This window comes from Aedes albopictus, chromosome 1 (genome assembly GCF_035046485.1).
Source record: "Aedes albopictus strain Foshan chromosome 1, AalbF5, whole genome shotgun sequence".
Classification (NCBI taxonomy): Eukaryota; Metazoa; Arthropoda; class Insecta; order Diptera; family Culicidae; genus Aedes; species Aedes albopictus.
Genome location: NC_085136.1, coordinates 188,382,768 through 188,397,008, shown reverse-complemented (window position 1 = coordinate 188,397,008; position 14,241 = coordinate 188,382,768). Strand labels below are relative to the sequence as shown.

General features: G+C 42.1%; 1 protein-coding gene across 1 annotated transcript in view; it reads right to left on the bottom strand.

The window, feature by feature from the left end:
• The window catches only part of LOC109423135 (mucin-3A), a 113,779-nt gene that overhangs the window by 7,831 nt on the left and 91,707 nt on the right, over positions 1–14,241 (bottom strand). Inside the window, exon 5 of the mRNA XM_029852117.2 lies at positions 5,163–7,663. Within this exon, the coding sequence (XP_029707977.2) occupies positions 5,163–7,663 (2,501 nt within the window). The remainder of the gene's footprint in view (positions 1–5,162; positions 7,664–14,241) is intronic.

The window sequence follows — 14,241 nt, the reverse complement described above, 5'->3', positions numbered from 1 at the left end:
AGAACATTTGCTCTGTAAGCATTGTTTCTGCAATTCATAAATTTCAAAGGGTTGCTCAATTCGTGCAAGAAGTATCGACGTAGCATATACAATCGAATATTTGTATGGATATACAATATAAATGACCGTTTCACCTAAATAATGGAATGATGGCCCCAGACAGCCTTTTAGTCTATATTAAAATATCACGCTGCTCATAAAACCAAAGGTAGCACAGAACCACCTAAAAACGCATATATTTATTGAAATCATGTATGATATAGTATACAACAGTATTGGTACAAAGTAGTATTCTAAATAAACCCGGAATTTTAACTGCAGATTTGTTTTAATTATGAATGTCCAAAGTAGCCCCCCTCTGGTTCTATATGATATGTCTCCGATTGATGTATGGACAACTTTTTTGTTTATGGATGGATTTAGTTCAAATTTTGCATGCATCCTACATACATACTCACAATTATTATCTGTAAAAATTGTGGAAATACATTCACTACTCTGGGAGTTATAATGTCATAAAGTTGAAAAACCATTAAAAAGTGTATAAAGAAGCCCCGCACGACGGTACGTTGAGAAAGAATTTTTTAAATGATTCCTACTGAAAAAAAAAAAATACAAATCTTCATTATTTTTTGGGAACTTTGCTTAAATTTAAGAAGATTGGCCTACATAATCACCAATACCTCAAATCCCACTAATTCGATGCAAAAATTATGTTCAAATGATCGAAACATATTATAATCAGCTTTCTTTTTATGCAATAAGATTGAAAATTCGTTAACCGCAACGCAAAATATTTGAATTTGAGTAAATTCCATATTTTTAAAAACTGTAGAGCTCGATTTTCAGGAAAAACTCAAAAACTGTGCTACTTAAAATTTTTTGAAGCACGATCTTGCATAATTATAGCATCAGAAAATTTTGGTCGTTGATACAAGTCGTGTGGCTTGGTGGTCGTGCGGCTAAGGTATCCAAGCCTTTAAGTCACATCGTGCTAAGGAGCGCGGGTTCGATTCCCGCCGCAGCTGTCAGGAAAAGTTGGTGTCTGTGATAGCGAATAAGTTCATGAGAGGTTATCAAGTCGGCATTGTCGACCAATTATCGACAACGGAACAAATCTTCACCTTTCGAAATGTTCTCCAAAAAACTATGTATTCTCTATGTATGTTAATCAATTCCAAGGCAGCATACGCCAGTGTCGACCGTAGAGAGCTAGGGTATAATCAATTCTCGCGCTCAGTATCATACGGGCGTATCTACAATGATCGATTTCTCTTCATCGATTTTCTCTTCGACTAATAACTTGGCCTGCAAATCATTTTTGGTTGTTTTTGTTGTTTTAGATGCTAGTCCTAGTCGTCCTTCACCGAAATACACCGAGAGATCATCTGAATATTGGTCGTATTTTCCGGAATAATCCGAAGAGAAAATCGACGAAGAGAAATCGATCATTGTAGATACGCCTGTATGATACTAAACGCGAGAATTATAGACAAGAACGGCTATCCAATCAAAGCAAAACTAAATGGCGCGCAAAACTGAATTCGGCCAATTGGTTTGCTTTGCGAATTGCAAAGTCCCTACACTGCTGATAAGTGGGATTGCACTCGACATATGTAGTTTGCTTTGGATTTCGGGAGCAATATTACAACAAACCTAGGAATCTGAGTCTGGTCTGACAATAATGAAAAACGTTATACACCGGGAAGGCGCACGCATTACATTTGTCTGTGGAATATTTGTTGCTATTTGTGAAATTCGTCAGAAATCCTCATACACGGTACTACCCACTTTACGTCCACTGGATTTCACGGCTCCCTTTATCCGATTGAGCTATTTTAGTGTACAGTTGGGGTACACAATCAACTTCCAAAATAGTTTGGATTTGACAAAAAAATGGAGAAATTGCGGGCAGTACCATGTATTTCAAATTCTGACTGTAGGTTTTAGATCCATTCTCACCCCAACGATGATACCCAAGCAGGAACAATCGACATTGATTTTACATTAGGGCCTAACTGACATTTTCGATTTCTCTTCATCGATTCTTACTTTGTGTTATTACAGAATGTGTATTGAGTTTTCCAAAAAAAAAAAATTGGTTTAAATACAAAGAAGACAACTACATCTGGCTATAGAAACAAAAAGAATAATGATTTTATTTTTGTTTTCATCAAGTTATGAGACATTTTACGAAGTGACAACAATGTTGATGGTGATATTGATTTTCACGGGTTATTGGACGCTACCTCCTGTCAAAATTCATTCATAAAATCGGCTCGTGAAATGGACTATTAGCAAAAGAGAGAGACGACGAAGAGAAATCGATCTAGTCAGTCGGCATTTTATACTTTATGTAGGACTGTTCAATACCTTATTCTTTTATGTATCAAATTTACATTCCAGAGCTACACAGCTCCACAACTTTGTTCTCATGCTCGGGTGACATAATCTAATTACTGATTCTCTTTTTCTTCTCCTTCTTTATGGCTCCGCACTGGGACTTGACCTGTCTCGCTTCAACTTAGTGTTCTTAGAGCAGTTCCACAGTTATTAATTGAAGGGCTTTCTTTGCCTGCCATTGCATGAAATTGTATATTGTGAGGCAAGTACAATTATACTCTATGCCCAGGGAGTCGAAAAAATTTTCCCGACCGGAACGGGGATCGAACCAGCCGTCTTCGGATTGGCGATCCATGGCCTTAACCACTAGGCTAAATGGCAACCCCTAATTTAATTACTGATATTATAGGGAAACTTCATTACCAAAATGATCCAATCGTAATTTTGGCCAAAAATATAAGGTCGCTGAGATATGTCACACAGAAGGAAGATTCTCGATTTCGCGTAGTGCCTGTTATTAAAAGGATTTATAAATGTAGTAGTAGTATTGCAGATCACACAAAAATCGCTTCAAATTTGGGATGCAACATGCAAAGTTTTTTTTTCGAATAATTACTGATCAATGGAAAATTTGATTTTGGATATTAGGTCATTTAACATATTAAACCATAAGCAATTCTATCATAGATACACATAGTTCAACATATTTAATGGTATAATCTATTCTATTATATTATTAAAAAATTCATAATACGGCGATTGTTGCATGTTCGCATTACTTACACAATTGAAAATGAGAACCGTTTTGGGTGCAATTGTGGATTAACAGTGAAATTAAACAAAAACAAAAGAAACAAGCGTCTTGTTAGAGATATTGAAACATTTATTCCTTCTTGTTCGGATTCGAAGCGTTAGAGCGCAAATAATACAAGTAATGAAATGATTTAGACACACACATACACAAAAAATTACGATATCTATGTACAACATGAATTTATTAGTATGAGCATTTGTTTTAATTGTTTGCATTCTTGTATGCTGTTAGTTACTGTCGTCATAATCAGACCATGAGCACTTTATTTTGTCTCTTTTTTCACTTTGTGTTAGTAATGCTTATAGCTAAACATCGTTATAAGTTAAAAAGTCCATTTTTTGATGGTTTTGTACATTGTTTGGAATGTTGGAATATGAGTATTTGTGTATCGGTTTTGTGCGATTTGTTGTGATCAATGTAAAATTTTACATTCGTGTTCTCAACCATATATTATTTGCTATATTTGAACTATTATTGTGTGCCTTATCTAGTTGTGCGTATTGTGCAAGAAATGGTGTAGAATAATTGGTGCATATATAGTACCTACCTATAAATTTATGCGGGAAATACTCGATTTACTAAGTATACCTAATAGTGTTTTGTACTTTATGTTCATACGTATACACTTGAAAGTTTGTTGTATTTTGGCGATAGTCTACGCGTTACACTTTACAGATTCTACCTTTCGCACTTAGCTTGATTGCTCATTGGGAATCACGATACGCCGTTTGTCTGCATTCGTAAGGGTTGATGAAAAACACTCAAGTCCATATTACTCTTGTTTGTTTATCAACACGTTTCAACTACCGTGCATTTATGTCGAAGTCCATATTAGTATCATAAGTATAAACCGAACATAGCTTTGATTCAAATCCGACCTTTAAATATTGTGTCTTGTGTTTTGGTCTAGTCCTAAGAATATCAAAGTCGACTTGGTGCTTTTTGTTGCTTTTATGTCTTTTTATGATTCTTTTATAATTGAGTCATGAAGAGGTATTGCATTTCAGAGACAATGATTGTATCCTAGCTTTTTGTTCTGTATAAGATTCCTGATGTCCAATGTTTTATGAGAGAGATTGGACTAGGGAGGGGGAAGATGTGAGTTTGGGGGCTTACCACTTCTGATAGACATATCGAAATATTATCAAACCTTGGAAGATGTCAACCCGTCAACGTAATCAAAAGACTGTCTAGTTTTCGTGTTTGATTCTTGTTATGAATTCAACTATCCAACACTCAATTTACCAGATATCTGTGGAATTGTCGTTGCTAGTAGCACTGAAGCTAAGGACTCTGGCCCGGTGTTGCTCACCATCTAAAGGAACAGTTAATTTATTGGGTGTCAGAGGAATAGCAAAACTCCTTCTACAAGCGCTAGGAGTGGAAGGTATCAGGTCACGTAATACAACCTCCAACTCATCGTCATTATTTTCCACTGTACTGTTATCTAACTCAGCCAAACTGCACTCTGTCAGGATGCTGGGTTTGGTGCTATCCATCTTCTGAAGCCCAAACACCTCATCGGATAGATTGAGCAATCTTTCAAACGAACGAGCGATAGATTTGCTATCCTCGTCCAAGTCAATGTCGCTTATTTCCTCGTAGCCATCGTCCTTATCGCTATTTTGATCAAACGAACGGGAATACTTTTCACTCGAATTGCTATCATTTTTCACCGGGAAGGACAGCAACAGTTTATCTTGTTTATTTACATTCACTTCGAGGAAATCAGCCAAACTCGCAGCATCAGTATCGATTTTGAGTGAGTTTGCATTCCTATAGCTGTCCCTGCGCTTGATGGTAGAATTACTATCTGGGTCAATGTCCTTATTACGTCTGATGAGATGAGAATCGTGCGTATTGCGAGAGGTAGAATTGTGCGTTTTGAATGAAAGAGGTGAGGGAGCTTGTGTGGCATAGCGCCGTGCAGAGGGAAATATTACATTTCTAACCTTAGGCGAAGCACCAACTATTCTGTTAATCTTTTGCGTTTTAGCGTGCTTACCTGTTTGCGGATGCTGTAAAATCGTTGGTTCCATATAGTGAATCGATTGGGGCTTCGTAGACGGTGGTTTTGATTCTTGTACATTAACGTATGCACCCTTTAAAACTCCGGAGGACATGATGTGTGATGCTGCGGATATTTTTTCTACTTCTTGCACCGTGCTGTTGTTGGGAAGAATGGTGGCAATAGGAGCCATACGATGAGCGGCTACTGCGTTGTTATTATTGCTTATACTACTATTGGTGTTAACAATTGCTTTTGTTTTCAATGCGGACTGCGATATCACTGGTTTCACTGCTATTGGTTTCCTGTTTGCTAGGCCACCACTTAGTAATGGAGATGCAACAACAGCATTTTTGCCATTTTCTGCGGATGCTGCTGGTGATGCTGCCCGAGTTGTAGTGTTCGTAGTAGGAATGTTTATCGTCGATGCTTGTATTGTATTTACGTCTTTCACAAATGGACCCGGCGCAAAGGTCGTGTGCGCACCCTTTCTCCTCTTCAAACTATCCGAACTGTAGATAACCTTACCGTGCGCATCCAGTTTGACACGTGCACCCCTCTTTGTAGCGTGTTCGCTGTTTTCTCCTGTCGCGGTTGCTTCCCCTTCCGTAGTCGATGTGTTCGGCTTTCCGCTTCCGCGAGGAGGGGTGTTATTTGGTGAGAGCGCATTGCTCTCGCATCGCATATTGCACGGCAGTTCATTCAAGGATACATATTCGGTTTCCTCGTTGAGATTTCCCGAGAGAACGGTAGCCAAATTACGTTTTACCACATCGTTTGAATAGTAAACACCACCACCGTGCTGAATTTTCTTTGCATTTTTTATTTCGGCAATACGAACGTACTCTCCGGTCACGTCGTAAACTGGTTCGGCGTTGTTTACATTCTCCGACATTGAGGAATCCTTGCTGGGTGATTTTTTTAACACCCCCTTCAATTTGCCAAACATGCTATTTAGAGGCTGTAAGGCATTTTTCTTGCCACTGTTATTGTCTTTCTTTGTTTCTAAAGCTTCCATGTGCACCGTTTCTCCAGTTTTGTCTTTCCTTCGCTTTAGGGAACCGTTTTCGTCATCACTGTTTGTGGGTGTAATAATGCACATAGAAGGAATTCGACTGGTGTTGATTGTCGTCTTCTCTCGGATTCTTTCTATGCGATCAACGCATTCCAGATCCGACGATTCAGAATATTCAAATTCTGAACAGCTTCTAATTCGCTGTGTTGGACTTGAATTGGCGTTCGATTCGATCGGAGAAGAGCTTGTATTGTTGCCGCTATCAGGGGATTCAATTCTAGTCTTCTTTGTGTCTTCTTCTTCCTTGTGAATTAAAGCAGCTACTTCCTTTTGCAATAGATGACCGTTACGTTTAATTGTTCCTGTTCGTTCCAACGTACTTCCTACTGTGCTACTTGAATAGCTTCGTTCCAATGTACCATTACTGGCCGAACTGTTGCTGCGATTTAGCTTCGTCAGTGAACTTTTCCGTTCCGGTACAGTTGGACCAATCAGAGAGTTTCGATGTCCATCCGCTAACACAGTGCAAATAGTTCCTGCCGAGCTAGTTGTCGTCGATGTTGAACCTCGACCAAACAGTTCGTACTCATTTTCTGGAGAAATTACCGTTTGATTGCCAGAGCTTTCGAACGAAGTTGTACTCGAAAGTGCCGTTGTGGAATGCATCGGAGTTACAGGTTCTTCTTCTTTCAATGTCTTCAGTCCAGAATCAACGTGGAAGGACGTGTAGTATCCTTCGGTATCACAAGAATACACCGAGCTGGTTTCGCCGCCCTCATCGTGATAGTCATACATTTGTAGATCTGGAGTAGCTGTGCCTTCACTTGTGACACTGCTTGACGCCGAAGTGTTCAAGAACCTTCGCCTGCTTATGATGGAGCTTGGTGGTCCACTGGAGACTGTGTGATGATTGTGGTTTAGTGATGTACTTGAGGCACTTGATTTCGGGTGAGTAGTGGTGGTTATTTCACTACCAATAGATGTTCTTCCAGATTCGGAGCTGGCGCTCCAGTTGCCACTTGATGAGTGAGGTTCGTCTTTATTTCCTAACGCGGTTCTGCGTTGCCTGCGGATGGAGGAGGACTCCCGTAGTTTGACCGGGTTGATCGAAGCGGGCATGCTAGTGGTGGCACCGGTGCCGGAAGCGACAGTTATACTTCTCTCTGACGAAGAGTAGGAAGGCTTTCGATCGTGCGAAAGTTTTATATCTTTGTCAGAGATTTTGCGTTTGCTGTTTCTGGTCGTATCAGAGATATTAAAGTCATCAATATCTTGTACTTTGTCTTTTGAGTCGCGGTTTATCATCCGTAGTCGGTTGCGGCCCCACTGTTTGAGGGAGTTGAAATGTGACAATTTAGTAGTGTGTTTGGATGCAATGTCCGTCGCGCATGTTGTCGGTGAATCTTTTTTAAGTATATCGCTTGATTTGCTTCGAGGCACCAGGTTAGTAGCAACAGTAGTAGAGCAGGCAGTGACTTCGTCCCTGTTGGAAAGAGAGATTAAAAGGGTGGCATTGATTAGCAGATGACTCCAGTATTACGACAGTTTGCAGGAAATGAGAGGAAAGAGATATTTATCTTAAACTATTACTATAACTGTGATTGCGAAAATGGTTTAGGAACGCATGCACAAACAGAAACAATAAATAAATCACTATGCATTCTAGAATTTACTTTGAGATGCAATAATTAGTTTTTCTCTTTTTTAATCCTTTAGAATAAAGAATCTGCTTATTTTGCAAAACTCAATATATTTTGTACACCTATAATGTCTTATTTGTATCCATGATACAAATTCATATTAACATACAAAACGCGAGCTTTTTGAACTGAAAATTATTAGAAGTTATCGATTCCCCTAGTAAGCACAGTGCATAATCGCGATACACATTTTTTGTATGAATTTGTTTTTAAAGTAAGCTTGCATCACTCGCTTATAATGAACACATACCTTCTTCTTCTTATTATATTCTTTTCGATACAATGACGTGTAAAATATGTTCTCTTTGAAATATTATTAAATTTTCAATAATTATTAACTTTTTTTTGTCTGTATTACGAGATTTTTAACTCTAGGCTAGTTCATCTCGGGACCCACGTTTTACTTCCCTTCCGAAGGAAGAACCCACATTTTGTGAGTATATCGGGAGTGAATAATTATTAACGATATTTGAAGAGATATTTCAAATTTCATTTTTCTCCGGTTTGACTCATTGTCACCCCCATTGACGGTAGGTAATTTAGAAAGCAGGTAGCTTAGGCTTATTTCCGTCTAAAAACCATTTGCAAAGCTTAACAGTGCACTGTAGGCTGTCCAAAAATGACCCAACGAGCCTCTCTGACCTTTACGAAGACGCAGAGGTAAACCACGGTTTTCGAACAGCAAGGATTAACTACTAATAATCCTTCCCTGTTTCGAACTAACTGTAGGGGCGTGATCGGCGCTGCTATTGAACTTTACCTGATAGCTGGTACAGCTGGTACCAGGGTTGGCACATGTAATATTTATTTCATTCGAACATGTGCGATGCAGGGATTTCTCTTGGAATTCCTTCCGAGATTTCTCTGGATTTCTCAGAAAATCTCAGATTCCATCCGAGATGCAAGATTCCAGATGACATCTCAGATTCCAGATATGAATCCATATGCCACATGGGATTCCAGAATCCAGATGGAATACTAGATTCCAGATACTGAAAGGGATCTCAGATTAAAAGAGGGATCCCTGATTCCAGCTTTCAGATGAAATTCCAGATTCCAGATGAAAATCTAGATTTCAGATAGAACCCCTTACCCCTGATAAGTTTCCAAATTCTATATAGGATACCGTGCTCAAGATGAGATCACCGAAATCAGATGATTGCTCAGGTTCTAGATGGGCTTCCAAATTCAAGATGAAATCACAGATTCCGGATGGAATTCGAGATTTATGGTGGGATCACCGATTCCAGATTCCAGATGAAATTCCAGATTTCAGATAGAACCCCTTACCCCTGATGAGTTTTTTTTTTTTTTTTTTTTTTTTTTTTTTTGTAAAATATGGTTTATTTAGTTCTAGCGCATAAATAACATATTCGAAATTAAAAACTAATCCTCTAGATTCAAAGTGAAATCTAGCTCACCTACATCGATTCTATTATTAACATTGGCATTAATGAAGTTGATGTAGTTAATAAACATTCTAAGGATTTTGTTTCTTCTTGTTTCGTCGATTCGGTACAACGTCGGTCGAAAGAGTTCTCCAAATGTGAGCACTCGCCATCCACCGAGAATTGTCGTTGCTTTTTGCTGTACGAGTAACCACGCCGGATTAACTCTGGGACACTCACAAAATTTGTGCTGTATTGTCTCGATGCCCAACGGACAATGTTGGCAGTTTGGGTCGGCAGCTCGACCAGTAATGCTCATCAGTCTTCGGTGCTCCGTCTTTTCGTTGATCAGAAGGTACAGATCACTACGATGTTTCGATGATAACCTCCTAGTGGAAATGTTTTTCCAAATCCTAACCCAGTTGAGGCCAGGCTCTTTCAGCTCCACTCTAGGTGAATCCGTTTGTTCCAAAAGGAAACGATGTATTTGAATGCTGGTGGGATTCTCTTTGATGTGGTCAGGAAGCGCAGCAGCCTGTTGCGAGAGTAGTTTTAGACATGGGAATTCAGCGGGTGTCGGCATGTTCCTTGCGAGCAGCGACTGGTAGAAGGGGATTGACTCAATGTCCTGCAAGTGACGGTTGGTCAATAAAGCCCTGCTTTTAATAGCAGGAAGGTGCAGATTTAACCCGCCATTCTCCCTGCTGCGCGTGAGTTGGTACATTGGAATCCGAGCAGGGAGTCCACGAAACAGGAAAGTACCCATTGAAGATGTGAGTTTCGCCGTATGCACACTTTGAGGTGGTAGCACCGATGCGATGTACCACACCTTTGCCGTGATAAACGTGTTTAGCAGTACTACCTTCTGCTGTCTGTAGCGTAAGAGAACGCATGCTGTGCATCCAAATAATTTGTGCTATTTTAGACACCAAGCTGTCCCAGTTCAACTTAGCCATTAACCTGATCGAGTTGACAAAAAAACACTCCAAGTATTTTGACCTTCTCCGTTGTCTGCAATCCTGGTACAGTCAAAGGTTCCCCATTGACAAATCCGACATCAATTGCCACTGTTTTTTGGCGGTTCAGTTTTGCGCCTGATACCAGCTCAAAACAGTCAAACAGCTGAAAGATTCTATTTATTGTGTCTGTAGAGGTCGCTATGATTGTGATGTCATCGGCGTACGCTACGCAGAGATCACCACCACAAATTCTCTCGAGCCGCGTGAGGAGAGGATGGAGATATATCACAAACAGCAGCATCGACAGTGGGTCCCCTTGGCGAACGGATCGCTCAATCCGGAAGGGTTGTGTTAGCCGTCCGTTGATTAACAGCCTTGATGAAGCCACATCAGCCACCCGCGAGAGCCAGCCCACGAAATCTCGGTTCACACCCAGCGAGAGAAGAGTCCGATGGAGGAACTCATGAGAGACACGATCGAAAGCGTGGTCCATGTCGAATGAAATCATCTTGCCTTTCTGTTTTCTCGCATTTAACTGTGCCACACGATCCTTGAGCGAGAGTGTCGCTTGAAATATGGAACGGTCTGTGTTTGCACATTTCTGTGCATCGCTGAGAATCCGGTGGGTCCGGAGAATGTGTTCTAATCGGGTTTTCATTACTCGGCTGAGAATCTTGTAGTCCACGTTTAGAAGGCTAATCGGACGAAACCCTCTCGCTGTCCCATCGCCTCCCCTCTTTTTGATCAGAACAACAGTACCGTCCGCAAATTCCGAGGGAAGCTCGTTGGTCATGGCTTCATTGATAATGTGATACAGTTCTCGGTATATAACGTCGAATGTTCGCTGATAGAATTCAACCGGTAATCCATCGGAGCCGGGTGACTTTCGTTTTTGAGAGGTTCGGATGGCATTTTTGAGCTCGTCGATCGTAATCTCCGACATAACAGCTCTGTTGACTTCGTCGTTCTCGGGTACAACTCTCTCCATTTCAAACAGCTCTTCCGCGTTTCGTCTCGTCTCTTCCTTCGCGTACAGGTTTTGGAAATATCGAAACATGTGCTGCTCGATCTCCAACGTTCCTTCTATTTGATCTCCTCGCTCGTCCTGCAGTTCTGTGATGGTAGTTCTTTTCCGTCGTCTGTCTCCTAGCTGGAAGGTGGACAAACTCTCCCCGGCCACGAAGGTCTCATTGATGTTGATAAAATTCTGTGTGAACTGTCGCTGTAGGGTAAGCATTTGCGCTTTAATGCGGTTGATAGTTGCTAGCATGCCAGGATTTTGGAAATAGTCATCGTATGCACGTCTCAGCTGCGCATAAGGGGCTGTCCATAAACCACGTGGTCATGAGGGGGGGGGGGGGGGGGGTTCGGCCGATGACCATTTTGTATGGACGAATAAAATTTTTTGTATGGACTAATGACCACGCGGGGGGGGGGGGGGGGGGGGGGGGTTAAGAAGTCCCAAAAAAATGACCACGTGGTTTATGGACAGCCCCTAAAGCCGCTGATGGTCTGCGTTGAAAACATTAAATGCTTCTCTAGATTTCCAACGGTAGAAAGATTTTATTTTTGGTTTTGCATACGACAACCACCATTTTAACCAGCTGGGAAAATTCCTTCGCTGGCGCACCCAGTATTGCCATCGAATTTGGAATTCTTCGATGTTTTCCGCAGTTAATAGATGTGGGCGTAGAGACCAGAAGCCACGGCCTGGTTCGACACCAAGACGGGGAAGGCAAATACGCGCTGTTACTGCCTTGTGGTCAGTAAACGAACACACATGTGTAGCGGCATCCCGCAGTTGTGCGCACAGCCCTGTGCTCACATATATGCGGTCGAGCCTAGATGCCGCATTGTAGGTGACGTAAGTCGGTGCGGGGAGACCGGGAAATAATTTCAGCCACACGTCATGCAGCTGTAGCTGTTGAACAGTCGCTTGCAGCGCTGGACTTGTGTTAGCACTCGTAGAGTCGCTTTGGCGTAGCACACAGTTGAAGTCTCCAGCCAACATGATGTGCTGCGTGTTAAAACGAAGGTAGTAAGCAATGGTTCCGTTAAAGAACCTTTCCCGCTCCGCACGGAGAGCTGTGCCCGATGGAGCGTATACGTTGCAAAGTGTCGTATTCTCTACTCGAAGAGCAATGAGGCGGCCATCAAGACTTTTCTCTACGTGCGTGTAGCGTATGTGCTCTTTGAGCGCGATCGCTGTTCCTCGTCTAGCGTGGTCCACATTACAGATAACGTTAAAGCCGGGAAGAGAAAACTGCTCATTCTCCACCTCCTGCAAGAAAACGATGTCCAATTCCTGTGCTCGGATGAAGGTCCGAAGTGCGTCTATCTTCGTTGCGTTGGTTATATTGTTGATGTTGATTGTTGCGAGGTTGTAACTGTAGAACTCAGCCATCAGTACGATTAGCACGCTTGGGTGTCCTCGTCCCGCTTGTTGTTCGCATCCTCCACGCGAGGCTTCTTTCCTGGTGGCCGGCTGCGAAGTTGTCTTTTTGAGCTGTTTGAGCCAACAGATGTGTCCGTGTCGTTGCCATCAGATATGATATTCGCAGATTTGCGAACTGTCCCGTTGCTAACAGAAGGTGGTTGACCTGCACTACCGGTCATCGACCCATTGTCCGAGGAATGGTCTCGTTCGCTGGGGACCAGCTGCTGCTGTATTTGCCGTGGAGGTTGTTTCGGCGGAGGCATGCTCTCTGCTTTGGCCGAGTTGGTGCTCGTTTTGTTCGCTTTGTGCGCGGTTGGGGTTGAATTGTTGCTATTCTGGTTTACACCAGCGATAATTGAGACGCGCGGGGCACTGGGGTTGGGGTTCACTTGTTTTGCAGCGTCGGCATACGACTTCTGCACAAAGAGTTTTTTATTTTGCACGCAAGTGATTCCCACGTTGATGAAGTCACGGCAATGTTTGCACGTGTGACGCTGCCCGTAATAGGCGACAGCGGTCGTTTCGCCGTCGATTGTGACCCACGACTCAATGTTGTGTTTCACAATCATTTTCACGATTCGGATGCCGGTCGGTATTCCGGGAAAATCCAAATCCGCTCCACTTCGTTGTTCTCGGATTTCGATGACCTCGCCATACTTTCCGAGGAATTCGCTGATTCTTTGGTCGGACACATCTTCAGACAAGTCATAGAGTCGTACCTCTACTGCCCCGTCCTCTAGCGTGATCCGCAACGGGTACGTTTTTCCGTCAGCAGTGATTTCGTGTTGATTGTCATGTTGTTCGCATACACGTTGCGCTACCGCAAGATCGACCACTTTCACGAAAGTCACTCCAAGAGCTCTGCTATTCTGGATTCGAAGCACTTCACATTGTTTCAGACCCAGAACGGTTGCACAAAATTTGTGCACTTTGGCAGTGTCCGGTGTCCGGTTTCTTCGGCACATTAGAAAAATCTATTCGGAACGTATTTTCCCGTCTCCCCATCACGGAGTTGTTTTACGCACATCGACGCGAAAACGGCTCGAAGACACAAAACAAGAGATTGCGATAAATAGCTTGTGTTCGTCTTTCACGGAACGTTAGCAGAAACGCGTCTGTTCAGCTCGAAAGTTGAACGCTCACTGATGAGTTTCCAAATTCTAGATAGGATACCGTGCTCAAGATGAGATCGCCGAAATCAGATGAGTGCCCAGGTTCTAGATGGGCTTTCAAATTCAAGATGAAATCACAGATTCCGGATGGAATTCGAGATTTAGGGTGGGACCTCCGATTCCAGGTCCAAGATAGGATGTAGGAATCTAGATATGATCCCAGATTCCAAATGGAATCTAAGATTCCAGATAGGATCCCAGATGCCACAAGGGATCACAGTTTCCACTTGAGATCCCAGATTTCATATGGATTTCAGATTTAACATAGGATACCAGATGGGATTCGAGAATTCATATAGGATTTCAGATTCCCGATCAGATTCCAGATGTGATCCCAGATTACAGATTGAACCCAGATTCCTAATGGGATTCCTGATCGGAACCCAGTTTTCAGACAGTACCCCA